The 27,909-nt window shown below is 46.7% G+C and overlaps 2 protein-coding genes across 8 annotated transcripts in view; one reads left to right on the top strand and one right to left on the bottom strand.

Moving 5' to 3' along the window:
* Positions 1–21,588, top strand: part of rhbdf1a (rhomboid 5 homolog 1a (Drosophila)) — a 75,478-nt gene extending 53,890 nt beyond the window's left edge. For 3 of the 4 annotated variants that reach the window (XM_066688836.1, XM_066688837.1, XM_066688835.1), the window contains 17 exons: positions 2,667–2,811; positions 3,254–3,384; positions 10,984–11,197; positions 11,555–11,761; positions 12,659–12,781; positions 13,172–13,335; positions 14,647–14,898; positions 15,000–15,111; positions 15,253–15,327; positions 15,574–15,735; positions 16,353–16,453; positions 16,818–16,881; positions 17,186–17,280; positions 17,629–17,704; positions 19,059–19,159; positions 19,808–19,961; positions 20,337–21,588. In XM_066688836.1, coding sequence (XP_066544933.1) covers positions 2,695–2,811; positions 3,254–3,384; positions 10,984–11,197; positions 11,555–11,761; positions 12,659–12,781; positions 13,172–13,335; positions 14,647–14,898; positions 15,000–15,111; positions 15,253–15,327; positions 15,574–15,735; positions 16,353–16,453; positions 16,818–16,881; positions 17,186–17,280; positions 17,629–17,704; positions 19,059–19,159; positions 19,808–19,961; positions 20,337–20,756 — 2,568 coding nt within the window. In that variant the 5' untranslated portion in view covers positions 2,667–2,694 and the 3' untranslated portion in view covers positions 20,757–21,588. Of the gene's footprint in view, positions 1–2,666; positions 2,812–3,253; positions 3,385–6,949; positions 7,494–10,983; positions 11,198–11,554; positions 11,762–12,658; positions 12,782–13,171; positions 13,336–14,646; positions 14,899–14,999; positions 15,112–15,252; positions 15,328–15,573; positions 15,736–16,352; positions 16,454–16,817; positions 16,882–17,185; positions 17,281–17,628; positions 17,705–19,058; positions 19,160–19,807; positions 19,962–20,336 lie in introns of those variants that run through there. The other variant, XM_066688838.1, reaches the window with a different exon arrangement.
* Positions 21,589–22,113: 525 nt separating this feature from the next.
* The window catches only part of aanat2 (arylalkylamine N-acetyltransferase 2), a 49,663-nt gene continuing 43,867 nt past the window's right edge, over positions 22,114–27,909 (bottom strand). For 2 of the 4 annotated variants that reach the window (XM_066688841.1, XM_066688842.1), the window contains 4 exons: positions 27,102–27,169; positions 24,992–25,173; positions 23,856–24,010; positions 22,114–23,403 (listed from right to left, as the gene is read on the bottom strand). In XM_066688841.1, coding sequence (XP_066544938.1) covers positions 23,098–23,403; positions 23,856–24,010; positions 24,992–25,160 — 630 coding nt within the window. In that variant the 5' untranslated portion in view covers positions 25,161–25,173; positions 27,102–27,169 and the 3' untranslated portion in view covers positions 22,114–23,097. Of the gene's footprint in view, positions 23,404–23,855; positions 24,011–24,991; positions 25,174–25,695; positions 27,170–27,909 lie in introns of all 4 variants that reach the window. The other 2 variants (XM_066688839.1, XM_066688840.1) reach the window with 2 other exon arrangements.

Genomic DNA, 27,909 nt, shown 5'->3' with positions numbered 1-27,909 from the left:
AGAGAAGTCCTGCCAGGTCCTCACTGGGCCCGTCTTCACCAACAGCGTGACTCTCGTTGGCACAGGATCCTTACCCCGTTCCACCCTGTTTTTCTGAGCACCCGTGCTTATGAAACTGCACAGTGTTGACTAGGTTGCTGGGTAAAAGTATAGTAGAACAGGAGGAATGCAGTTTGATGATATGGTGTCCACTTTTTTCAAGTCTCATTCTGGCGATTTGTAGGCATCTTTGTGTAGCTTCTTACGCTTTTTGTTCCCTCTTGTTCTTCTCACGCACGTCAGGTCAAATTTAAGGAGGATAGAAATCACAAAAACAGTGAATTATTGTGTTAAGTCCGATTTAAACAGAAGTAATGGCATTCCCTTCTAGACTTTGTGTTGTGCATCCGACTGGGCCACTGGTAGATCCTGTGTTTCTAGCCGTTATTGAGGAACTTTCAAGGAACTTTCAAGGCTTTTCCAGATCAGCAGGGACACACGCACCCGGGAACACAAATGGTAATTGGGCTTCAAGGCATTCAAAATGGAAAACAGGAGACACTTCTTTACACAGAGAGGCATCACAATCTGGAATAAACTACCCAGCGATGTGGTTGAAGCTGAAAGTTTGGGAACATTTAAAAATAGCCTGGATAGGATCCTTGGATCATATTAATGAACACCAAACGAGCACGATGGGTCGAATTGCCTAAATTTTCTTATGTTCTTATGAAAGTTTGATCCGGAAAATCGTAGGCCCAACTCCTGCTCCTCACAGGTTCGAAATTACTGGCAGCAATGTTATTAGTCAGATACAGAGAATGTGATAATTTTTCTTTGAACTCTAATGGCATTTAATTGCTTTTCCTTGGCGGAAATGCGTTTAGCAGTGTGACATGAGCAAATCGGCAAATCTTCCTCACCATCAACAAACCACAACTGTCACAATTTTTCTTTTTTTCTTTTGCAAATTACATGACACTGCAGAAACCCTTTAGGGAATTTTTCCTTCTCGTTCACTGGAAGGCAGTTTGAAAGTGAAAGAAAGCACATGTGGTTGTACTACTAAAAGTATTTTTTATTTTTTATTCCTTGCTGTCATGGTGGCATGTCTCCCAGTGCTTTGGGAACGAGTCGGTTTGTTTTGATCCTGCTGTTCGTCCGCTTTAGTACCATTTTCGATGCCTTCCTGGTTGTGTTGCGGGTTATGTCTCACTGTTAGTGTGATATCGGTCACAAGCTGGACAAGAATGGTGCTGTGTGTGGCGCGCTGTGCAGGGCCCTGTAATTTGGACAGAATTTTCCCGCTAATGAAATGTCACTCTGACCAAGGTTCAATTTCCTTCCGTCATGAAATACAGTTTGGGTTTCTGCCTGTAAATCAAAAGCTGTGGTTTAAATTGTCAATGCTCTCAAGTGCAAACCCTTTAATACTGTGAAGAGCTGCCTTTGGTGTCCAGTCCCTCTCCCGTTTACTAATAAAGGACACCTTTTAGTACACACTAGCCTATATGTATTGTGATCAGATCTTAGAAAAATTGTATGTGTTTTATTCTATTTATTTGACTTAATGTTCATTTTAGGACTCTAAACTGGTATAGTGCATTTATTATGTCCTCTGGCTTTGTAAAATGCTTGATGATTGGTTGGTTTATAGATAAAGATCCTAACTCAGGACATAGACTATTAAAAATCAGCCTTTTCTTTTCCCTCTCTCTTTCTCTCTTTTCTCTCCAAATGTTTAGAGTAGCTACTGTATCCACTGCAGAGACTCACGCATAGTTAGAAATGTCAACTGGTACATTTCAGGGAAGAAGAAGAAGAAGAAGAATACAAAATTCAATTCAAACAAACTCAATAATCCCATAATAATAACCGCAAAGACGCAATGAAAATATTTATGGCTCTCCGTTAAATGGTTCCGGGTGCTGTTTGCATAGAAATAAATGACTGCGGTCTGGGCTTTGTTTTCTTGGCCGCCCTGTTTCCAGTTTTATAAGAGCGGTTTTGGAGGAGCAGTTATGCATTACTGGGCTACTTGATTGTGATTTGGGAATTCAAGAGGTGTGAGCGCCACCTACTGGTGAGTTGACTGACAGGTTTGCAAACATAGTGGAGATTCTAGGTGAAAAGACTTGGTTCAATGCAATGGCAGAGCTTTTCCAAGATTAGCATTTCAGTTGCTGGAAATAACTGCATGGCTTTGCGTCAGATCTGTGGGGCATTTATGTTTATTTTATTTTACCCAATATTTTATCTACAGGACATCATTCAAAATTAAATTAAATTAACAATGTTCTTTAAAGATGTTCTTGTGAAGTCTGTACAATTTTTCTTAGTGATGGTTTAATAGCTAAAAATACTTTTTTAAAGATTTTAAAAATATAGGACTGGATACATGCAGCATTTAGGCCTAGCTGTAGTGTTTTTAAAAAACAAAAACAAAAAAAACAGATCCATCAGATTCTCAAAAATGCCCCAGTGGACAAAATTAGCTGCTAATTAATTTGTATTTGATGTCTTCTAGGACATTTTACAACATATGACCCCATGCAAAAATGATCACTGTACTATGCATTGCCACACTGTCCCTGCATGAACACTGCTATGCACCATCCTCTGTGAAGCCCTGATCGGTCATCTGAGGGCCCATGTGCTGGAAGTTAACCACCGTCTCTCTCCCCCAGCTGGCCGCAGTCGGGAGGGGCAGTGAGCATGGCTGAGCCCCGGCAGGATGGCACCAGCAGCCTGCAGAGGAAGAAGCCTCCCTGGCTCAAACTGGACATCCCTGTCACCCAGGCCTCGATGGAGGAGCCGCCCACCTTCGTCCAGGTACCCCCAACACCCGCCTGTGGCCCTTCCCAACCCCTTCTCACTGCAACACCCCCTCTCTGTCTGTCTCCCTGTCCATCTCACTACCACCATCTGTGTTCTCAACAGTCTCTGCCTCCCTAATGGTCCCATCCACCCTCTCATATTATTAATCTTACAGTGTGACTCTGGAGGACACTTGAATAAAGTTATGCTTGCATACTACAAGACCTTATTTTTGCTGATTCAGAGTGGAATTTCCTCTGTCACATGTGTTGTGTTGACAAATCGCTGTTGAGCATGAAATGGCTGGGTGGGGCGTCCCTGATGAGGACAGCAGCTCTGTGTGTTCCTGCGCAGGGCTGGACGGGGGCCTGTTTGTGTTCCCCCCACCTCTAGCCCCTCAGTCCTAAGCTTGGCCACCTCCTCCTGCCCTGACCTGTGCACTTCCTGTCTCTGGCAGCCTTTCAAGCGGCAGGGCTTCCTACGGAGCATCAGCATGCCGGCGGAGAACACGCGGCTGCCCTCCCCCTACGGTGACCCCCGTCGCCCGCCTCTGCAGCGCCAGCCCTCCATCACACAGACCATCAAGAGGTAGGGCCCCTGCTCCTTAACTTGCAGACTGACACACTGAGAAACTGACTCCTACCCTCACTGCCCCATACACACACCGAGACACCAATGCACGAACATCTTCACACACTTAAACACCTGACACATATACATAGTGGTACACCCATGCGCATACATGGACAGATAGGCAGTTGCCTGAGACACAGATAAATTGGCACTTATACAAACTTATGCACTGACAGCTACACACACTGATGCTCACACATGCAACCCCCCCTTGAACAGTACGATTAATGTATTATCTCTCCCCCATGAAATTGTAGAGAATTGTTTTTTTACAATCTGTAACCATATGTGTCATATCTTTACTGTGGTAAATGTGATAGTGGTTAGTTGTTTTTTTGTTTTTTAGTTTTTTACTAACTGCAACATTAGTTTGGTTCCTGCTCAGGGTGTTTGCCCCAGCCCTGTGACTGTGTAGCGCATGAACACAGCTTCCTTTTGAACAGTGGGGCTGTGGATTGGATGCACTGTGGCTGTCACAGAGACCAGCCTGTTTGTGTGATCGTGTGAGTGATTGAGAGGTTTATTGATTTGCTGTGCTTGTATTTATAAGTCTATAAAACTCAACAGACCGATCGAAGGACACATGACAGGGCCAATTAGTGGAAGCTGATATTCGCTGTGTCTGCGTCTCCCAGATCAGATCCTTCAGTCAGCGTTACACCTCGGGGAAGCAGGCTTGCCTTGTTAACCTCCGCCTGGCCACCCTGATCTGCGTCAGTGTGTTTCTCTGCATCTCTGCATGCTCTCTGTAACCCTTTCCCTGCCTGTTTTATTCTCCTACTGTACTAACACTTCACGCTCACACGCTCTCTCTTCCAGCTGGTTGGGTCTCACTCCTTCTCTCTCCTTCTCTCACCTTCTCTCTCTCTCTCTCCCTTTCCCACCTCGCTCCTTCTACTGTCCTGCCTACCCTCTGCACTGCCTGTCTCCAGCCACAAGAGGGTGCACTTTGAGCGGATTAACACTGTGCCCATTAAGGGGCACCGCGCTGCCCGCCGCGCCCCCAGGAAACCGCAGTCGCTGTCCAAACAGTTCCTGAGGTACATGTTGTGAGGGAAGTAGGGGGTGGCGGGGGGGCAGCCCTTATGAACAGGGCTCTGAAAGGGAGGGAGGGCTGTTATTTCAGTATCGTGTGTGGGATTTGTTGTCAAAATGATACTCCTTGGGCCACCATTTATAAACCTCCCTGCTTTATTGTGTCTTTATCATGTTCTAGTTGTACAGGCCTCATCTATACATTTCCATCCATTTTAGCACTACAGTTAAAATGTCATGACACACCCGTCATTGGACCTTGTCATTGTAGTAGTTGAATAAGAAATAAGGGAAAGAATTAGCAGAGTCTCATAGAGCTGCAAGTTACGAGGTGCTGGTTGAAGCGCTGCACAGACAAGTAGAGACACCCGTTCGAATTGTTGAAGCTTTGCCCCTGAATTACACTTGCGGACCACTCGTTTTCCAGAGGGAGTTTTAAGTGGCTTGTGTTGAAATATTAAATAACTCGCACACTTGCAAACAACCCCTTTAATTCATATTTGACGTTGCTTGGGCTGCATTCCACAGAGTCAGCAGGTTTTAAATTCCAGCCAAAGAAAGTTGCACGGTTTAAAGTGTCTGAAACACAAGACCCATTGTGTCGGCTCTCACGGCGAGCGTGGCGCGCTCTTATTTTTTATGGATAGTGTCTGCCGTGTATCAAGACTCCACTGCCGCGTGTGCAAAAGCACTCACCGGGGCGTCCTGAAGCAATTATCTTTAACTCCCTCATGACCTGCTCCTTCTCTCAGAGGCCACTGAATCACCTGATCTCTTTGGCTGTGGGCTCTTCGCTCCCCAGTCACATGGCACCCGTACTGATAGTGCTCCCATGCTTCCTGATCACAGCTGCACGCATCCTCTTTTTATGAGTCAGAAATACCACCCACCCAAAACAAAAAAAACACCTTTGAAAAGCTACCTCTTTGGGCGGCCTCTGTGATCGTGGCGAGAGGCCTGATGAGTGATCACAATGTGCGTACCAGTACCAGTACCCCATGGTGCACTTCAAAGGGCAAAACTGTCCCACTCGTCTGTATGAGAATGGAAACCACACACGTGTTGTATTCTGCCCGTGTATGACCACTATTCTCCTCCTCCAGTGCCTTGAATGAATCAGAAAGGTTTCGGTTTTTGTGTACAACATGGCCACTTTCCCTTATCACCTGCAGATCAACAGTAGCTGTCAGGTCTTCCCTGCTAAGAAGGCCGGAGCTATTTATAGCAGAAGCCGAAGCGCTCTTGTGGTGTGCCTGGGAAGTGCGGTAAACACGAGATTAGTAGAAGTGCAGATCCAGTGCCGTGTGTCAGTATTGAGTGCGGGGCGGTGGGGGGGAGAAACTGGAGAGACTTGGGCTTGCTGTAGTGGGGAGCATTCTGGAAAGTTGAATGGTTGCCCCTGGATCCCAACATCCTCCCGTCCACAGGGGAGAGGCGGAGCCAGTGTCAGGATGCCATCTCCAGTTGAAGTGAGCTACAGACGCCCGCCTTCACAAGCCGTCGGCTGACAGATGTTCACTGTATTGTACTTCTATAGGAGGCTGCAGGCCAGGGAGAGCTACACACACACACACACACACACACACACACACACACACACACACACACACACACACACACACACACACACTATCGCACTGAAAGCCAGGAATTAGCTGTAGGGGGGGGGGATGTGCATTGAACTACCTAAGAACGCTGTAATTGCGTCGGGTTTATTTCCTACCCTGAGGGGGATGTCAACAGGACGCATTGTGGAAGTAGTGCTGGGCGGTATCTCGATAATATGTTCTTGTGTGCCGTCTCATTTTCCCACTCGCACCTTTTAACCCTGAGATTCATTCTGTATGTAACAACAAGATTCTGGATCCAATTACCGCAGCGGGAAGCGGGAATTCAGCCTGGATTCTGTCTGTTCTGCTTACTCTGGAAAAAGTCCAAATCCCATATGGGTTTGAATCATTGAGTTCTTAGATGAGTGTAGAGTTTTTGAATGGTATCTGTAAGAAATGTGACTTAATTCTCTTTTCACTAAATTGAAATCTGTAGAGATGTCAGTAAGGACATATATGGCTTCCAAATCCCTATACAAATACATTAAAAAGTGTTTCTGTGACTCTTACTGCTCCTGCTATGTTTCGACTAGACAATCCTGCAACCTACAGCTATACTGTGTAATACAGTGATCGCAGTGCCGTCCTTTCACCAAAGAGAGCCCTCAGAAAATCAGGGCGTCACTCATAGCACCAGACACAGAGCAATTGAACCTTAGCTCCCTGAGCTTCATTCTGAGCAGGCCCTGTAGTCTCCAGCCTTTTCAAACTGTCAGCAAAACCCCCCCAGTTTTTTAACCTGATGTTGTGGTGCCAGGAGGTGTGTTTCCCAGAAGAGGGTCTTCTTGATTCACAGCTGCCGCCCACACAGTGTCCTTCAGCTGTACCAGTCTCTCTGCAGCCAGAGCAGGCGCTTCCCCAGCGTTTGTGTTGTCAAACCCTGCAGTCTGGACATGTCTCTTCATGTCTCGTCATGTGGGCTCACACGCTGCCTGACAAACAGTTTGAGCTCAATCTCCCTGCTTTAGGTAGTCAGTGGCGTGCGTTTGCAACAGATCGATCGTGCTCCTGCACAGGACTGGCCCAGGCTGGCAGCTGAGCGGTCTGTCAGGGTGGGCCGTGCCACAGTGGATTAGGAGTCCCTTACACTGCTTTCCTGATCTGGGACAAAGGAATATCCTAGCCAGAGAATATCCTTCGCTTCTGCTGTATTTTTTAGCATCTGCAAACCGCCTCCCTAGATTCAATGTAAGGAAGCGTGAGGCTGGCAGAGCTGGAGAGACACCGAGTGTGGCGCATGCAGATCTTGGCCCTGGAACCGTTGCTCCTTGACTTTTTAAATGAAGTCCTCTTCAGTCCTTGCTGATGAGGACCACCCGATAGGAAGTTGTGACTTTCTCCATTCGCACGCCATGGGGCTCCTGCCCGCATGTGTCCAGGAATTATGACCTACGCGGGCACTGGGCAGCAGCGGACCAGGTAAAGGGATGTTGGGTTTTATAGTGAAGCCAGGCTTAGCCAATTAAGTTTAGCCTGCAGAAATAAATAAAACTGTCTAGTTATCGTGTTTTTGTGTGCAAGCTAAAAGCAGAAGAAAGGTTACAGACAGGGGATTAACAACTGTCAAGCCACAAATGGAGTTTATTTTGAATGGCATGTACAAAAGTGTTAGTAAAAATAAAATATTTCTTGCAGATCTCAGAATTGTCAACAGACAATTGTTTCTAAGTTGAAAGCTCCCCAGAATGGGCCTCACAAGCTGTAAGATCTCCCATGAGACAAACCTACACTTCATGGCAGCTGGGTTGAGAGCTGGTTCATGCTGTCAGAGGGGTCCTGGCTCTTCTCATGCTAGACCTCCGCTGTGTGAGTCTCACTGGTAGGGAGTAAACAGGACAAGGCCCTGTTTTGCTGTGTCATGCAAGCTCAAGCTGAGTACATTTAGGAAGCGACTTGACAGCAATGTAAACTTGACTGATTCAGGCTCACAGAAGTGCACATGCTACTGTAGATATCACCTCTGATGAAGTACAAGAGGATACATCTGGGGAACAAATCTGTAAATCCAGAGTGAGAGAGAGTGCTTATTATTTATGCCAAAACAACGTTTCCTTTAATCATTGTTATGAAAACACTTAAGTAACCTGGATAGATACTGCCCCTGGCAATCAGAAATGTGATGGCCTGTGTGGCGCTGCGGAGCCCCAGAGCCCTGTGACACACGACATGGCAGCCCGGCTCCTGGCAGAGATCAAATAGAGACTTGCAGTGCATGGGCTTGATTAGAATAGTTTATTGAGCTAAAGCTTCTTTGACATTGAACTGTTAAGCGTAATTGGATTAAACCCTCACTTTCTCTTTGCAGCCCTGAACAGTTTTACCTGCTGTGTGGGTGTCAGCTGTGACATTTTGAAGATTAATCACTCGGGGGTGAACTCTCTGCTTTTACAGTCATGCAAGACAGCATTGTCTCCTCCTGTGGTAGATCTGAAGTATTTATAACCGATCATCAGTGGATATTTATGTTTTTGTTTAAGAATGACTGTTCATCTTTTTTCTTTATTATTTATTCTTAAAAGAGACACGCACTTGCTGGCTTATAAGTATTAGTGGCTAAGTTATATCAGTGTAACAGAGGTAGGCTCAGAAGCCACGTTTTACAATGCTTTTAATAATTTGGGGTGGGTTATGGCTAATGAATACACACTAGAATAGGTATAATAACAGGCAGCCCATTGCAGTCTGTTACATTGTTAAAAAAAAAAAAAAAAATAGCACGGGAACTTTTTTTTTTCCCCTTACTTAATGTGGATTGACAATTGATATTTATCCACAACATGGGGACCATTGAGGGAAAGACGAAGCCCCCTGCTCCATCGCTAAATGACTGTACCCAACCGGCAGCTTTTCCCGGCTGAGCCCCTTGGCCAGCCCTGGAATGCGTGTATTCATGTCTGAGTTCCCAGGCGGGCGAGCCGGGGCGTGTGCCCGAGGAGCGGAGTTCCTTCTGGAAAAGCAGAAGCCTTTAGAAATGAGTAAACGCACAGGAAAGCTGGCGGTCCTGCCCCAGCACAGTCGCTCAGCCGGGCCCGGGCTAAATTTAGCTGTTCTGCCTGCAGAGGTGGGAGAACTTCCCAGGGTGGGCTCCAGGGAATGGAGGCGATAAAAATAAGGCTCTTTCAGAGTTGTACAGAGATGCCCATTCAGTCCCATCACAGCTCTGTGGAACTGGAGAGGGAAGCAACATGTAATGGCATTAAATCTTCATAACTGATTGTGCCCTCCCTTGGCACAACGTGAATGGCACATCGCATTCATACACAGAAATGGAAGTGAAAATGGCATTTATAGTTGATTCTTATTTCAGTCCTCATCGTTATCATTTTGGTTGCTATTGAAGTAGAGTAGCAGTTTTACAGCCCAATTTCCGTATTTCAGACGTTGGCGTTGGCACAGAAGAGTTTATTAAAGTATATTTAGGCACTTTTAGTACATTGTACAAAAAAAATATATATATACAGAATTGTTTTATTCTTTGCTAAACCGACAATTCTGTTTTTCTGCTACGAAAGGATTTCTAGGACCCTTGCTAATGAGGGCTTCTTGCACTGAGTGTGCTTCGCTATACAGTGGCTTGAACGCTCAATGCTAATTGTGTCAGCAGGTCAAAATAACTAAGCAAAAAAAAGAAAAAACGCTATATTTGCACTGTTATTATTAAATAGCCACTTCAAACAGTATACATCAGCTCAAAAGACACTGACAACGTAATGAAGTCCCCCCCCCTCCCCCCTCTCCCCTTTAGCTGCCTTAAAAGGTTTTTTCAGGCAGCGATTTTACACCGTGATGAAGCGTTGGTTGACTTTGTTATTGTTGAGGGCTCTCGTTTCTAAACATTCTGCATTTCCTCACTCACCCCCCTATTCCCACACTCTCTATAACATACACAACCCCTCCCCCACCCCCCCCCCCCACACACACACACACACACACACACACACACACGCGCTGAGGGCGGGTCACTGCCGTGGGGCCCTGTGTCTGCACTGTACCAAACAATAAAAGGAACACAAATCCCATTGAAGTTCAAAATGTACCAATAAAGAAAGAAAAGAAACAAAAGGAGGCTGGGAGACGGCTGGTTGGCGTGTCACGGGGCTGCCAAGCTGGATTATTCCAGGACTAGGAGATCCAGCAGGTAGGGTTAGCATTCTTCTCTGGACGTTTGCCTGCGTTTCTACTGCTTGTTTCACTCTCTGCTTGTCCTTTGGCCTCCCAGCTGGTTGGATAGTTGATAGTCCTTGGCTCCCGGTTTGCCAGTGAGGTTCAGCAGATGTTTTGAACAAAGTCACTCCCAATCAGAGGTTTTCAGAGATCTTTTCGGACCAAACCGCAGCATTCTAAAGCGTTGGTGACCGCTCGGACTGAAACCTGGCTTTTCTTCCTTGGTGACGCACTTATCCTCTGTCGGTACTTGAGCCGCCACTGCTATTCTAGAGCCCGGAGCGTGTCTGTTATGCTGAAGGATCTCTGAGTTAAAGGGATTTTACTATACTGTGTTACCTACCTGGACCAAGGATGCTCTAGTGAAATCTTGCAGGAGCAACGTTGCAGCTGCCCAGAGTCACAGGCTGTCTCAGTCTCGTGTTTATTTTTAGAAGAGATGTATCTGATTCAGGCACAGAGCTTCAAGCAGAAGAACAAGTTAAGGAGCTGCTAGCCATCAGAGTGTATATTGTTTCATTTGATTAGAAAAAGACGCGTGTTTGAAACTCAAGAAAAAGTATTCTGATCTCTGTGGAAGAATGCATAGTATTCCCAGCTGACCGAGAAGCTGAGGGAGTGGGGAAGAAGCAGCTGGCACACTGACTGACAGGCTGGGAGGGCAGTGTGTCAATATTAGCAGGGGGGTGGGTGCCTGGAGGCAGGGGAGAGCGAGTGGGAGCTGATGGTTGTGTTGTGGTGGCAGGGGCACAGCGGACTGGTTCGGCATCGGCAAGGACAGCGATGCCACGCAGAAATGGCAGCGAAAGAGCCTGCGCCACTGCAGTCAGCGCTACGGCCGGCTGAAGCCACAGGTGATCCGAGAGATGGACCTCCCCAGCCAGGACAACATCTCCCTCACCAGTACTGAGACGCCCCCGCCACTCTACGTGCCCACCTCGCAGCATGGCATGCAAAAGGTAGACTGGCGCCCCAGCTGAGGGAGCATCCCACCTGCTGAAATAATCTATTGTATTATGTATCAGTATCTGTAAAGTATTTCAGTCATTCAAAACTCAGTATAAAATGTTTTGGCAGTAAAATTAATGTATAATATGAAAATTTGACTTTAGAAATTAATAAATTGTTGATTAATATCTGAAAATACACAAAAAAAGGATATATGACTGTATCCATTTTAAACTGAACCATCTCTCAAATGCTCTGCTGAGTGTGTGACCGCTGCAGTTCTCCCTGGTGGCAGAAGGGCCCAGGGGCTGTCTTGTTGCCCTCTGCCTACCCTGCAGACTCTTACCCTGTCTGTGCCCCCGTTGCAGATCGTTGACCCCCTGGCTCGTGGGCGGGCGTTCCGGATGGTGGAGGAGATCGATGGGTACAGCGTGCCCCACACACCCATCACCCCTGGTGCCGCCTCGCTCTGCTCCTTCACCAGCTCACGCTCCGGCTTCAACCGGGCGCCACGCCGCCGCAAGAGGGAGTCCGTCGCCAAGATGAGCTTCAGGGCAGCAGCGGCTCTAGTCAAGGTTAGGACCCTACCAGCCCAGTACCCCCCCATCACCACCCGCCATAGCAGCCAAACACACACTAAATGATAATGATGATAATTATTATGATTATTATTATGATTTATGATAATCAGAATAGCAGATACCATTATCCAAAGTGACAAAAATGCTATATATAACTGCATATAAGAAAAAAGGAGGGTGGGGGACTTCACTGAAAGACGGAAGCTCCCAGCTGTGGCTGCCCTACAGTGGATCTGAAGTGTTTATTAGGGACCATCATTTGTTATTTAGGTTTTCATTAATAATGACACACAGCTCCCACAGAGATCTACATCTCTCTGTTTACATATTTTGTGCACTGGGTCCAAGTGGATCTATTCCAAATAGGGCTATTCATCTAGAACTGGGTGATGGTGAATTTGTGAGTAGAAAGCGAGCTGCAGCTCAGCCCAGAGTTCTGGAACATTCTGAGGTCACCGGTGGAACAGCAGTGATGCTGGTAACGAGTTACTGTTCGTCTTTAAAGAAAAACGCGCTCCACTGTCGTGATCTGTGTCTCTGTACTGGCCAGGCTGTTGAGATCCTGCGTGGAACAGAGCAGTTATATCATTTGTAGGGTGTGTGTGTGTCTCCGATTGGGTACAGGGCATTGTGTGTGTGTGTGTGTGTGTGTGTGTGTGTGTGTGTGTGTGTGTTGGGAGTATGTATTTGTTTACGTTTGGGGCCAGGATGTGTATGTTTGTGTTTTGGGCCTGTGTGTGTTGGGCGTATGTGTTTATGTTTGGGCCCAGGGGGTGTGTGTGTTTGTTTGGGGCTTATGTGTGTACGTGTGTGCGTGCGTGCGTGCGTGCGTGTGGTTAATGTGCAAGCGTGCACATTGGGGCCTGGTGTCACAGTGCTGTCTCCCCTTAGGGCCGCTCACTGAGGGAGAGCACCCTGCGCCGGGCACAGAGGCGCAGCTTCACCCCCGCCAGCTTCCTGGAGGAGGACACGGTGGACTTCCCCGACGAGCTGGACACATCCTTCTTCGCCAGGGTCAGTGACACAGGGTCTCCCTCTCTTACCTTCTCCTTGCACCTTCTCCATCCTGGGCTCTCTCCTCATTTCTTCTTTCTCTCTGTGATGGAAGTTTCCTATCATTCTTTTCCATGTCTGTCTACCATAGTCCAGCTGTCTCATTATCCTAAATGAAAGGCTGTTGACCTTAATTTTTCCTGCTGGTTATTCTATGGAAATAAATGTACAAAAAGATAACAGAAAGGAGTCCAAAGTGGCAGGTGTGCAGGTCCCGTGGGAGATAAGCCACTTTTGGACAATACTGCCCCCCAGTGGATAAAAAAAAAACTGTTTTGTTTCAGAAGTTCTACGCAGTTTAAATTATATAATAATATTTATTTCCTGACCTCTGACCCCCACTGTGTGCAGGATGGGCTGATGCACGAGGAGCTGTCCACCTACGCTGACGAGGTGTTCGAGTCACCCTCTGAGGCGGCCATCAAAGAAGCGGAGGCGGGGCGGCCCGTGGATGAGGCGGATCTGTCGGGTAGCGCCCTGGACAAGAGCGAGCTGGAGAGGAGCCACCTCATGCTGTGAGTCACCAGGAGGGAGCAGCTCTTTGTGAATGGTCTTCTCTCCTTCATAACCTTTATTTCTTTTTTTTTTTTTTTTTTTTATGTAAGAGGATCTAAAGGACTCATCTTCATAGTGTACGTACATTCAATGGCAACTAGCAGACCCCCTGGTCTCTCCCCAACCTCCCCAATCCTCTTCTTTCAAGCTAATTATAATATTCAAGCCTAATAGCGAGTAGGCCTGACCACTATTAACATGCAGTCATGTAAAGATATGTATTTTCTCAGTCTTGTTTGCCCGGGCACCTAACGGCTAGTACTGTCATTTGGCGGCCCACAAAGCCCAGGACACATTCCACTCGTAAGCAATCTGATTCACAGCATTGCATCCGTTTGACTATCCCCATCCACAGTATTGTTGCCCAGAATGAAGCATCAGTCGCTTCAGCAGGGCACAGATAAATCTAACCAACTCCTGACAAACTCCCAGCGTCGAGCAGGGCAGGTCGGGATGATGTTCAATTAAGCCCAGCTCACGGTTTCTAGATCAGAGAGTGAGATGGATTCAGTACCACTTTGGCTATGTTGTAACACTGCACTGCTTAACAGCCTACAGCTACAGCATCTGTCATTCACTGCCAACACATTTTAATGTATATTTGAATAATAGAACCAGTACCTGTTAAAAGACACCAGAAACATTCAACCTTTTCTGTTTTGTTTCTGTTTTAGTCCTGTATGATTTGCCAGCATCACCTCGTTCATATAATATTTGCTTACAATCTCAACAAGATAATAGAGTAGGAGTGACTTCATTGCTTCAACCATCAAGTTAACCACACAATGACATGTGAATACATACAGATAGAGCTATTCTATCCATTGAGCTGTGTAGATTAACATATGTTGGGGTGTTACTTATATTAAGTATATTGTGTGGTAAATAACTATAGCTTTACTATTGATATTCCTCAAAACATGTCAAGTTCCTGAAGTATTTTTTTTTCCCTGGAGTGACACATTTTCATTGATTAATTTATTTAACATTTTAATATGTTTTAATACAGGAGCTCTAAATTATTTCTCTCTCACTGGCCTGTTTTAATGGTGTCTTAGCCTGGGAGGTGCAATGCTGTCAAGTCTAATTGGCTCTGCAGTCCTCTTGTCATGGTCTGTCGAGTCTTAAGCGGGTTGTATCCGTGGTTTTCAGTTCAATTCTGTGTGAAGTTCTCTGTCTTCTCTCTCGCTCTCTCTCCCAGACTGCAACACTGTAATGTCTAGTCAGCTGATATGTCTATATAACCCCTCCACCTCTTCCCCCCCCCCAAGGCCGCTGGAGCGAGGCTGGCGCAAGGGCAAGGAGGGCAGCCTGGTGCAGCCCAAGGTGCGGTTACGACAGGAGGTGGTGAGCGTGAGCGGGCAGCGGCGGGGCCAGCGCATCGCCGTGCCCGTCAAGAAGCTCTTCGCCAAGGAGAAGCGGCCGTACGGGCTGGGCATGGTGGGCAAGCTCACCAACCGCACCTACCGCAAGCGCATCGACAGCTACGTCAAGAGGCAGATAGAGGACATGGACGACCACAGGTAGCTGCCTGGCCAGGCCATCTCTCCTGGCAGTGATCAGGGCTGGACGGCTGGACATTGTGTAATAATATCTTTATATGTGTCTTGCTTTCCTTCTCCAGACCTTTTTTCACATACTGGATAACGGTTGTGCACTTGCTGATCACCATCCTGGCCGTGTGTATCTATGGCATTGCACCAGTGGGCTTCTCGCAGCACGAGACGGTAGATTCTGTAAGTCCAGCCGACTGTCGCGCGACCTGCAGTAAAGATGGGGAAGGAAATGCACATTGAATGCAAAAAAGCCTGTATTTGTATGTCCTGTTTTCCGCGATAGTTTATTTACTTTGGTTTTCTCTTTGTTTTTCTTCCCAGGTTTTAAGAAATAAAGGGGTTTATGAAAATGTCAAATATGTACAACAAGAAAATTTCTGGGTTGGACCAAGTTCGGTAAGCCCTTTTTTCTTAACGAAACAATACCAATAGCTCAATGCAGCAAAGTTAAATCTGCTTAGACAGGAGCATTACAGGGAAGGAAAAATGGGTTTGACAACTCAATTGAGCCGTGTTTAAGACTGACTTGGGTATTGGGTATTAGGAATAGTGAACGCTGGCTACGTCCTGTAACAGGCAGTTGTAGACTGGGTGGGGTTGGCTCATTGTGTCCTGACCTGCAATTCTCTCTGTGCCCTGCAGGAGGCACTGATTCACCTGGGGGCAAAGTTCTCTCCCTGCATGCGGCAGGACCGGCAGGTACACGAGCTCATACAACAGAAGAGGGACAGGGAGCGCCACTCGGCCTGCTGCGTGAGGAACGACCGCTCCGGCTGCCTCCAGACCTCGGCTGAGGAGTGCTCGGTGAGTCTCGGGTTGTGATGCTTGTTGGCTGTGTGAAGACAGTCGTTCTTTACGTGCATCTGTTAAGTGAAGATGGTGAAATAGTGTCCCCAGATCCCTGTGCCTCGGTAGCCTGCAGACACGGGGGGAACCCCACTTTCTCTTGCTCTCACGCAGTAATCAGCTCAATATCCCCTTGACAGCTCACTGCACCACATCTCTGAGCTGACCAATCGCAGACAGACAGCAGCACATGACTCACTCTGTCATCACAGTGGTCAACACCTGGAAATAACTAGCATCAGTAATGACACATCCGCCCACGGCACCGGGCATCAGGGACTTTGGAATGCCTTGTACGTCACCGGGGTTCTTGCAGCCGGGCTGCGGTCTCTGACTGAGACACTGACCATCTGCAAATCCCAGCTGAAAACGTGGTGTTGTGATTGAGCTCCGATTACTGTAATCTTGTGTACATATTTCATAGGCCCACCTCTACAAAGCACTTTGAATGCAATTTTATGACTTTGCATGCATGCATACAGTATATTGTTCAGTGTTTTCATGTGACTAAATATAAATTAATATAAATGTGAGGATTGCTGGGATTAATGCCCCCTCTCTGTGTCTCTCCCCAGACCACCCTGGCAGAGTGGGTAAAGTGGCCCCAACACCCCAGTACCCCCTCCCTGGCAGGCAAGCCCCGCCAGTACGGCTCCGTGTGCCACCAGGACCCCAGGTAAGGCCCCCTATACTGGACTCCACCCCTGCAGAGCATCCCCCACACGGGACAACTCAGCCCCTTCATCAGCAGTCAGGAGAGCACAGGACGGGTTTCTGAAGGGTGAAAGGTTAGATGTTTAAGGAAAAATGTACACTGCTTAAAATGAACAAGAATTGCACTATGCATGGTTTTAGATTAGACACTTTCCCCTCCCCTCCCCGAGCACGGTGTGCTTACCCTCACCTGACCCTCACCCTTACCTGAGCGGTAATTAGAAGCGCTTGGCCTTCTTCATCCTCACAGCAGTAGCTCCTCCCTCTAGTCCTGGCAGTGGAGCCTGGGCTCTGGCCCGTGGTGACCGCCTCTCTCTCATTCGCAGGATTTGCCTGGAGCCCGCCTCAGTCGCCCCTCATGAGTGGCCTGATGACATCACCAAGTGGCCGGTGAGTGGAGAGCAGCCACTGCACTAAAGTAACAAATCTGCACCACCTTTGTTTTCACTCTTAGTTCTGATATATTTTTGTCTACTTGTACTGCATTGTAATCGTTCACTTCGTTTGCTGCAGTTGATACACCTTTTACTATATATTCCTAACCACCATGTATACCTTCTCGTGTCACGCCATAGTCACCATCTGCTCTGAAACCCCGCGCCGCGATGAATCATCTTGGAGCTCCTTGCGCAATTATGGTTTTGACGGTGTGTGTAAAACATTTCCACGCCCTGTTCTTTTCATTCCTTCCCAGATCTGCACCAGGGAGAACGCAGGAAACCACACCAACCTGCCACACATTGACTGTGCCATCACGGGCCGGCCCTGCTGTATTGGCACTAAAGGGAGGTGAGGAGAGCCTGCTGGGAGAGAGGGAAGGAGGGGTGTGGGTCAGAAAACCTCATTTAGTTTATCAGCACTGTCATGTCATAGAAATATCCTTACCATTACTGGTGAAGATGATGCAGTGGATCTTCTTGCACTTAGAGCTGTACTGTTCAGAGTCGAGCAATGCTGCCGGATTCTGGTTGACTGCACTTCTAGAACTGCCCAGCTGTTGATGGATACATGTATCTATTCATGACATCCAAGCATCCATTAGCAAGACCGTGTGGTGTGCAGAGGAGCTGTATGGTCTGTGTCCTGATGGGGTGAGATTGTCTCAAACCGTGTGTTGCTGTGCTTCTGTGCGTCTAGGTGTGAGATCACCTCTCGGGAGTATTGTCACTTCATGAATGGATACTTCCACGAGGAGGCCACGCTCTGCTCTCAGGTGATTATCTGTGCTTTATCTATCTGTGCTCGTGTGTCCTTGCCGATACCATCCAACAGCAGTTACACTCCTAGCTCTACCAAAAACAAAATAACAGAGCTACCAGAGCCCAGCCACCTCAAGTGGAGATGTCAAACTTCTCAGACAAGGTACAACATGCTGTGTGTTTCACATCTCTGCCCTTCAGAAAATCACGGCAAAATAGACCACAAAGAAGTGTGATCTGAAGTCTCAACATAATATGATTATTGTACGAGAGGTTATAGATTTTATTTTACCCCGCCCACCCAAACATGTTTGAAATATACTACATACTAAAAGATGAATGGTGATTTAAATTGGCACTTACTTCATTTACTGAATTTTGTTACACTTTGGCAATGTTTCTTGTGAAAACGGTAAGGGTGAGAGTGTTAGCTAAGGCTTGAATAAATTAATTATCGGAGGCTTTTAAACTGCATGTGGGATTAGCGCTGCAGGACTGGCTCAGGAGAGAGGGCAGAGTGGGGCACCTTATTGTGGAGATTGACTCTCAGATAGCTTAACCCAGTTCGCTGAGACTGTGCCAGTCTTACTGCACCACAGATAACAGATAGACGGCCAAGTCCAGATGGGTCAGGTCAGGACTTTTCTATCAGATCTCACTTGTAATTAGCGTAATTTCATTCGCATGCAAGAAGGGATGGACGCTGTTTCATATGACCCAGCCTGTAATCGCCATTAGGAGAGTGGGTTAATCCTCAAGTGCCAGCACACTGGGTTTAACGTCTGCCTTGTTTGCCCGGGCACCTATGGGATAATACTGTCACTGAAGTAAAATACTTCTGGGATGTGCCCTGAATCAGCTGAATGAGGAGCACTATTTACCAGCGAACCACGTTGTCTTTTATCTTGTCTTATGCCAATATCATCATCATTTATTATGATCTTCCTCACCTAAATGTATGTAACACAGTTAATGTGCAGACATTGCCAGAGCACTGCACACAGTTAACACAACATAATGAATTCAATACCTACATATACAACTAATTAAGTCCTAGTTGCTGTATTAACATTGTTAATCATAATCAATATTGATATTATATTAATCTATCTGATGCCTTTGACACAGGTGACTCAACCAGGTAGGACATTATAGAAAGTAAAAACTATAGAATACAATTTAATTATGAAAGATTACTATACCATACCATACCATACTATACTATACTATACAGGACAAATAGCAAATTGAACTTTGTGCACTTGAATAATGATAAAAACGTAAACAAACATGTTTTCAATCTGAAGTTAGTACAATACCAAAGGTATCCTCTGTGCTTGGTGTTTCTGACCCTGTGACGCTTTGCAGGTCCACTGTATGGATGACGTGTGTGGACTGCTGCCTTTCCTCAACCCCGAGATCCCAGACCAGTTCTACAGGCTCTGGCTGTCCCTGTTCCTCCACGCTGGGTGAGTCGGCTTTGGGGGCACCCTGGTTTGAATAGGTCCTATAGTCAGCAGGGGGGTGATGCACTTTCCTCCTTCCTCATGTGGGTTAAAACCAGGTAAATCCCTATTAGGTGTAGTAATCTCCCCCAGGACTCGTGACATGAGCCCAATGGGGGCCCTGCTTACTGAGCTCCTCACGCTGCCCTGGACTGAGGGGCTGCTGAGCTGTCTGGCACGTGTCCAGCACGTTCACTCCCCCCAGGGACCACTGGAGACTTTATCAGAGCCCCTGCTAAGGCTCTTTGTCTTTAATTAATTAAATCTGGACGAGTGAAGAACCTTCTTAACAGAACACAGTTTACTATCCCCCCACCCCTCCAATGTATGTGTGCCTGTCCCAGGCCATGCCCGTGTTGCGCAGAACGTCCACATATGGGCCACATGTGGAGGAACACGTCCACATTTTACATTTTAAATTTAAGAGCATTGATATACATTTATACATAATCTGTTTAGACCAAAAATCATATGAAATTTCAGGACTGCCTACATGTCAGTAATACAGTTGCAGCTTCTTTCTTCCAGAAGTGCTTTATAGTTCGTTAATACACTCCAGCCTTTGTCTTGTGGTTGTTGTGTTTACTGACCGTGTGTCCGGCTCCTCCTCAGGATCCTGCACTGTCTGGTGTCCGTGTGTTTCCAGATGACCATCCTGAGGGACCTGGAGAAGCTGGCGGGCTGGCTGCGCATATCCATCATTTACATCCTGAGTGGCATCACCGGCAACCTGGCCAGCGCCATTTTCCTGCCCTACAGAGCCGAGGTAGGCCGGAAAACACTCCTCAGCCCACAGTCTGGATAGACGAACACGGGCAGTTTATTACAGAGATGTGGAACAGCTCGGTCTCAGCTTGGTCTTATACCTGTGCAGTACACTTGTTTGTGACAGTGGAGGGATGTGTAAGCTTACAGCAATGCTACCCTCTATGATTTCACCTAATCGCAAACTGTCACTTTTTATTTGATTTAGTCTACCCTAAAATACATCTCTAAACAGACTATAAGGGCAGTGTGGCAGTAATGCAAAGATGCATGAGCTTGACACCAGCTCCTCAGTACTACAGTCTGCTGGATTGAGGTGGTGTGGTGCTGTGGGTCTCCTTACCTGGCTTGCTCTGACTGTCCCCCCTCTTGGCAGGTTGGCCCAGCAGGCTCTCAGTTTGGGATCCTGGCCTGCCTGTTTGTGGAGCTCATCCAGAGCTGGCAGATCCTGGCCCGGCCTTGGCGCGCCTTCGCCAAGCTGCTGGCCGTGGTGCTCTTCCTGTTTTCCTTCGGCCTGCTGCCCTGGATCGACAACTTCGCCCACATCTCGGGCTTCATCTCGGGCTTCTTCCTGTCCTTCGCCTTTCTGCCCTACATCAGCTTCGGCCGCATGGACATGTACCGCAAGCGCTGCCAGATCATCGCCAGCCTGGTGGTGTTCCTGGGCCTGTTTGCCGGCCTGGTGGTGCTCTTCTACGTCTACCCCATCAAGTGCGAGTGGTGCGAGCTGCTCACCTGCATCCCCTTCACGGACAAGTTCTGCGAGAAGTATGACCTCAACGCGCACCTCCACTGAGGCCCGGGGCCGCGCAGGACTCAGACCAACACACTGGAGCTGGTGCTATTCCCAACCCCCACCCCAGTCCTGGTCCCGTGCCCTTCACTACCACTGACGCTGGGAAAGACGGTTGCTCGAGGGAGTGGCCATCTCCAGACTTCCTCCTGTAGCTGTTTTCCGGCAAACTGTGACTTTTTTTTTTTTAATCTTGTTTTTCTCTTTATTCTTTTTTTTATGCCAAAAAAGCTTCCCTTTGCAATCAGGAGGAATTTGTTCTGAAGTGGACAATTTCCCACTTGCCTTCAGAAGGTCTGTATTTTTCTTCATTCAGCAGTTTTAACAACATGAAGCCCTTGACTTAAAACACTTCGGGAAACCCACGCTGGCCCGTTTTCCACAGCGGTGTCTCCTGTCTGGACAGAATACAATCAAAGTATGGTTTTCAAACTGGACTCGACAGCAGTGTGTTTGCTGTTGTCCCCGCATTTTCTTGCAAATCCTTGAACTGACAACATCAAATTCTCTATGCACACAAGTGCACGATTTCCTTTTGTCATGTATCCAATTTGATTTTTTTAAGCACTTCTCCAACCTGGCCTGGCTTCGTCTCAGAGACTTGAACTCTACCAGGGAGGAAAAAACAACTAAACCACCACAACAACAACAAAAAAAACCTTTGGTGCCTTGTTGATAAATGTACCAACTACTGCCATATTTTTATTACACTAGATTGAGCACTAAAATTGTTAACCCTTATTGTTTACTGCTACTAAAGTGGTGATGCAAGAAAAGGTAGTGTTTTAGCTACCACTTACTTACCTGTAACTGAAATACAGCTAGAGAAAACTCACCCTGCTCTCCTGCTGTCTCTCTCATTGCTCTGCCTGTGTTACCGTGAGACGAGTCCTCAACAGCCCGTCTTTTGATTGTTCCTTCTTTCTGAATGCTTAATCACTTAGGCCAACTGAACCCCTGCATCGAACTCCTCCCTTGATTAGACCTCTCTTTTTTATTTTGTATAAAACCGACGGTTCTGCTTTTGAAAGGTTGGCAATTAGGGGTTCTAAATTAGCGCTGACTCTGGACCAAGTGCTGGATTTCACAACTGCCTTCATTAAGGTTTACGGTTTCGGTGACCAGGTGTCTTGAATTGTGCTGTAATGAAAACCAGAAAACTCCTTAAACGGACGCATACTGAGAAACACAGAGGTGACAAGGAACTTAGCTTAGAGGGGCTGCTCTGTGGTCTGCGCTAATTGTGGAGGGTTTGATTATTCACAGCGTTGGAGGGAGGGGGCCGGCGTGTGTCAGTGGAGTTGGGCCCGTCCTTTCGGGGATCGGCTTCCACTTATACGTTCTCTGATGGTCACCAGCTTCTTAATCAAATATTAAATAACAGCCAAGATGTTAAGGGAGAGGCTGATGTTATCACAATCACCATTGGTCACATTTTTTCACTTTTTTTTTTTTTTTTATTATCAAAGCAAATGTATATAATACAGAAGAATTAGGAACAAAAAACAGATGTACAAGTCTCAAGTATGAACAAGCTTCTTACAACAGACTAGGACAATATGCTTCCTGCGTAACAGCTCATGTTGATTTGACCTCTTCGATCGGCAACATAAGCACTTTAGAAAATACCTTGCACTGAAATGTGTAAGCAGATACAAAAATGCAAACATTTGTTATACAAAGTCAAGTATGTACACTATACATTTGACTACCTGTCTTTGGACTGGACTGGACTCGAGTTTCACAATTACCCACAAAATGTTTTTACTTTTGAGATAAACAGCAAACCCGTACTGCGGTTTCTCCTTTAATCAGGTGACCGTGCGTCAAAGGGCACTGACTGCAGGGGGGTTTGAATATGTGCATTGGCATCCAGAAACACACCGGTCTGGTGCCACTGTTGATGCACTACATGCTGTGCTGAACAGGAAAGCAATCGGGGCAATTCTGAGGATGGAGTGTGTGTTTGAACCCCAATGTTTTTGTCATACTGTGTGGGGAAATCAGGGCTACCTTTCATTTTCAGGCATTCTCCCCTAACCCCCAGGAGAACTACATACAGAACAAACATTTTGCCGAGTTCATGCAGTGCAGTGTTTCGTTTCAAACCCTAGGGGAGCAACGCTGGAGCGTAGGTGCAGTCCTGGTGTACAGCAATGTGTTCATCTTGCAGTTTGTGGAAATATGAAGCAGTGCAGGGGTGTCCTTGTCTGCGCAGGGGATGGTGTTACAGTGTCTCACCCACTGGGTACCCTGTGGGAGGGAAGGGGTGTGTGACCTGGGGAGCCAGCGCTACCCCTAAGGATACAAAGTTCTCACCAGTCTAAAGCTGGGACCCGCGCTGCTAACAGCCGCTGTTCCGCCGCTCGAACACCGCCCCCCCCAGCGGGTATTCCATCTCCATGAAGAGCAGCTCCCCCACGCTGATGGCGGAGGGGCCCTTCTCCTTGAAGCCGGCCTTGAGGTAGAAGGGCACCAGGAACTCCTCGCAGACGAGCAGGGCCCTGCGCAGGCCGGGCAGACAGCGCAAGTACTGCAGGTAGCGCCACAGCAGGATGGAGCCCTTGCCCTGCTGGCGACACTGCCGGTGCACTGACAGCACGTGGATGTGCACGGTGGGCGTGTCGGGCACGTGTTTAGTCAATGCCTCCTGGGGGGGCAATAAGGGAAAATGCCAGGACATTAGGGGGACAGGAACTTTACAGTCACTCCTGCCAAAATAGGGTGACTGAGTTGGGTAAATGATGGGTAAAACAGCCTCCTCTATATCGTAACCTTTCTTTTGTTCTTATGCAAAGTAGTTCTAGCTGCTATAAGTGTGTTAAAACTGTTTACCAAGTGTCAGATTGTAGAAATAAACTAACGGGGCATAGCGAAACAACCACAAAGGCAACTACTGTGTACAAGGTTTAAACCAAATATATACATACTTTCACATTTTCTAGATGTAGGGACTTTAGCTGTGTCTGCTAGTGCCTCAATGAACAAGTGCTAAAGAATTTCCTAAGGCATCTGTCAAGATCAGAGTTAGGCGATATACTGGCAGGGAGGTGAGGGTAACGGTGTTGGAGTGCAGGAGGATGGGCAGAAGTTTGCTCTGACCTGTGCCAGTCTCTCCTTGTCCCAGCCGGAGCCGATGATGAAGGCTACGAGCTGGCCCTCCTCGAACCAGCCCAGCGACAGCTCGGGGCACTGTCCCAGGAAGTGCAGGACCTCGTCCAGTGTGAGCGGGCACTCCCCAGACACCGACACAAACGCTGTCATACGGATGGACAAGGGGGACAGACAGGCACACAACACAAAACGAATAAGACATATCGATGCACATAAACAGGGGGAGAGGAGAGAGAGAGAATTAGTACAGGGGTCCATAAGATCAATTTCATGTTCAGGATTATTGAAACAGCTCGGCTTTACTGCAGTAAACAGAGATATCTCCTTGTTGTATTCAAGGAGTTAATGAAAGCTGTAATTGTTTCATGTTGGTTAAAAAAAGAACAGCAGGAAATTAAACTGACTGAACCATCAAAACCATTGTAGCATTTACCAACACGCTGTGAAATTATTCACAAATGTATTGAGTTAGAAGTAAAGCCGTCCATTTAGAAAACATCTTACATTCACGTCCTGTGTCTGTATTTCACAGAATGCCAATGCATCATTTAGTAGGCTTGATCTATTAATTATCATTAGTGATCACTGGAATAAAAAAATCCTCTTATGAACTACACAGTGCTTAAAAATAAAATCTTGCAAATAATTTGATATTAAGAATACATGTAGAATGTGTCAAAACTAAATGTACTTCTACATTTTTTTTATTATGACCGAGGAAAGAAAATAAAGGGCACTAAAGAAAACCAGCACAATTATTTAAATTAATTAATACATTATTTTAAAAATAACTAAATAAACAAAACAAAACAAAGATGAAGCCCATTTCAATCCTGGTGCTGAACAGGTTAGGGTTCTGAATAATAAGAATTGTTTCACTCAGTCAGTCCATTTCCCTAGCAGTATATTAAATCATTCAAATTAAATCTAGTCAAGATATATTAAGAAAAGGGCCACACATCAAAGCAGAATGAAGACAGAATTGTGCCAATTGAAAGGAGGGTATGTCTGAGAGCGGATCAAGTTCCCGACCATGCCAAACCCTTGGATGTCAAAAGTCCTTAATTTGCCTCGTCCCAGTCCCACCCCCCTGCCCGCAGGTCAGTGTAGCCTCAGGTCCTTACCTTCCCTCTCGATCTCGAAGACGCTGACGGCGTCCTGTGGGGTGAGGTTGCGGAACTCGCTGGCCGGCAGGGTGTGCCGGCGCTGGCGGTTGGTGTAGGGCCGGCTCACAGGGGTCTTCAGGAAGAAGGGCTTGAGGAAGGGTGAGCCGCACAGCTGAGGCTGGGTCATGTTGGCCGCACACCTGAGAGGAGAGGAGTTCCACGTGACGCACCGGACACTACGTGAGGATCACTGTGGTGTGTCTGCAGCTTTGGTTTATTACTAACTTTGTCACTCTCTCTCTCTTTCGTGCTCTGAAGAAAAGTCGCAAGTCTGCACCCCCACCTCCTTCTCTCCTGGCTACTGTCTGTATGTCTCAGTCTCACACCTTCAGTTCTCCGTTGGTGCGTCTCAGCTCCCTGACCTCCCAATCCCAGCTATGGTCTAACTGTGATCTCCCCCGGACAAGTGCTGAAGTAAGACTGGGAAACAAACCAACCTGCCGCCTGTCCTCTTCAGTATCCGCTACTTTTACCCCCCCGCACTCCCCTCCCTGCCCCCCCAGTAAGACTCTGCTGCCTCTTAATCCCACTCCCGACAGAGGTTTAACTGTGGGCGCACGTGCCCTTGCTAACGTGAAGGCCAGCCATTGAGGGATCATCCCATAACACTGTTGGAAAGACTATCACACCTTTCTCGAAAACAATAGGCATTTCTAAGTCACCTGCAGGGCACACGCCAGTCGTGAGAGGAGCCCCCCCCGGTCTTCCAGTAGAGCTGGCATATGCGGAGAGATGGCAGTTTATCAAAGGGTTCTGCTTAGTGCAACAGAAGTGTTTAAAGTTTAAATTAAAGTTAACCACATTTTATAAACTTAAAAATGATATGCACTACCGGTCAAAAGTTTTAGAACAACTCAATTATTCCAGTTTTTACTGAAATGTAAGCAGGTTAATGTCTCAATGTAATCTTTCTACAATAGAAATCATGTTCTGAAAGTTCTTCCCAACACTGTTGCAGAAGTTCCCACAAATGTGTTGCTTTTTCTTTCACCCTTCTGTCCAGTTCATCCCATGTTTTGGGTCATTATCTTGCTGTAGGATGAACCCCTGACCAACTAGGCATATACCAGAGGGTATTGCATGGGGCTGCAAAATGCTGTGGTAGCTGTTTTGGTTCAGGTGGTGGCACACTCAATGGTGGCACACTCACTCGGTGCAAGTCGCTGACTCTGGATACAGCTAAAAAGCCCCAGACCATCACACTTCATCCTCCTCGACGGTGTACAAAAACCTTGCGTGATGAACTGAAGCTTTCAAATTTTTATTCTTCGGTTCATAAAACCTGGTCTGCTGCCCCTTACTCCTGCCAGACTGGGTAATACATGGTGTTGTGTTGTGGCTTTGGGTCTGTCCTGTCAGTTTCCTCCAGTTTCCAAGTGCCTTTTGATGGTGTAGGAAACTGTACTTAAAAACTGTGCTTAAATTTAGATAAAAACTGGAAAAATGGGGGTGTTGTGTATGAGCTTCATGTTATTTCATGTACAGTTTTGATTTGTGATATGAAACACCACCCTGAACATGATAAACTGCCAGTGAATGCTACCGTAACACAGCGTACTCCCAGTCTGGCGGGAGTAAGGGGCAGCAGACCAGGTCATCGTACCCCGCCTCCGACATCACTGGCACTCAGGTGTCAAGGACATGTGGGCTTTGGGATTAACCCAGCGGAGGGAGAGGGCAGATTTGTGGGGCTCACTCTCGGGCTTCACAGGAGACACAAAGAGGGTTAGTTCATTAGCTAATTAATTGAGAAAGTGAGAAAGTGTTTTGGAAGCCTCGCACGCTGCACTCCAGTAAGCCAGCCAGCCTCCCTCCCCGCTCCCTCTCCTTCTTGTCTCTCTTCCTTCACCCCAGACCTCTTCCGGCGTGCTCAGCTCTCACACCGCAATAAACATCCACTGCGGAGTACGGTATTTACCTCCGTCTCGGAGTATCCAGCTGTTCAGAACACACGGCACGGACAGGCCCTGCTTTAAGATCCCAGTCATGTGTCTGGATTAGGTTTTGTCACTGAGATAAGAGAAAAGAAAAGACAACAAGGAAACAATGTAAGTGGCGTAAAACTAACCTGTAGACATCTTCAGTTTCAACTGCATACTGAGGGAATGCTTTGAGTCACAGCCAGCTTACGATGACCTGGAAATATGAAACACAAATTATATTAATGAAAAACACATATAGTTGTAAATGATTATGTAGCATTTCACATTAAGTAGCACTAACAAAATGTAATGTAACCACAGAATTTACCGCAAGATAACAAAAAGCCTGTACTAGACAATATTCACATTAATAGTGCCTGCCACAGAATTGATAAATGGCTTCATAGGAATTTGAAGCCTCACAAGTAGTCGGACAGTTAATACTTAAATCAATGAAAACACATTTTCAAATAAGTAAGCACCAGGCTAAGAGAACACTTCTGTGTGCTGAGGCGAGATTGGATCGCACCAGTAGATGGCATCGCTTTTCTGCGAATGGAAGCGCCTCTGAAATGATCTGGCTCCATTGTTTTCAATGTTTCAAAGGAAAAGAGCATCAGAGTTTGTGTAATGAACATGAACTCAGTCACAGATAATATCTTAGGCACTCTCAGATACCTGAGTGCATGTAAATAAACTTACTGACAGACATACTTAAACTATGCATACATAAATTGATCTGATTTGGATTTCACACAGGGAATCATTGCAATGTTTCTTTTAAGAACTTTAAGAATGTGGGCAGTTCTCATGTTTTTGTGATGTTGTTGTTATTATTATTATTGTTTATTTCTTGTCAGACGCTCTTATCCAGTGACTTACAGGATACAAAAGCAAAACAAAAAAGTGTGATAATTACAATACAAAATTACAAATCAGTCAAAATACAATTAC

The sequence above is a fragment of the Amia ocellicauda genome, chromosome 17 (assembly GCF_036373705.1).
Source record: "Amia ocellicauda isolate fAmiCal2 chromosome 17, fAmiCal2.hap1, whole genome shotgun sequence".
NCBI classification, from domain to species: Eukaryota; Metazoa; Chordata; class Actinopteri; order Amiiformes; family Amiidae; genus Amia; species Amia ocellicauda.
This window is presented reverse-complemented; position numbering and strand designations above follow the sequence as displayed.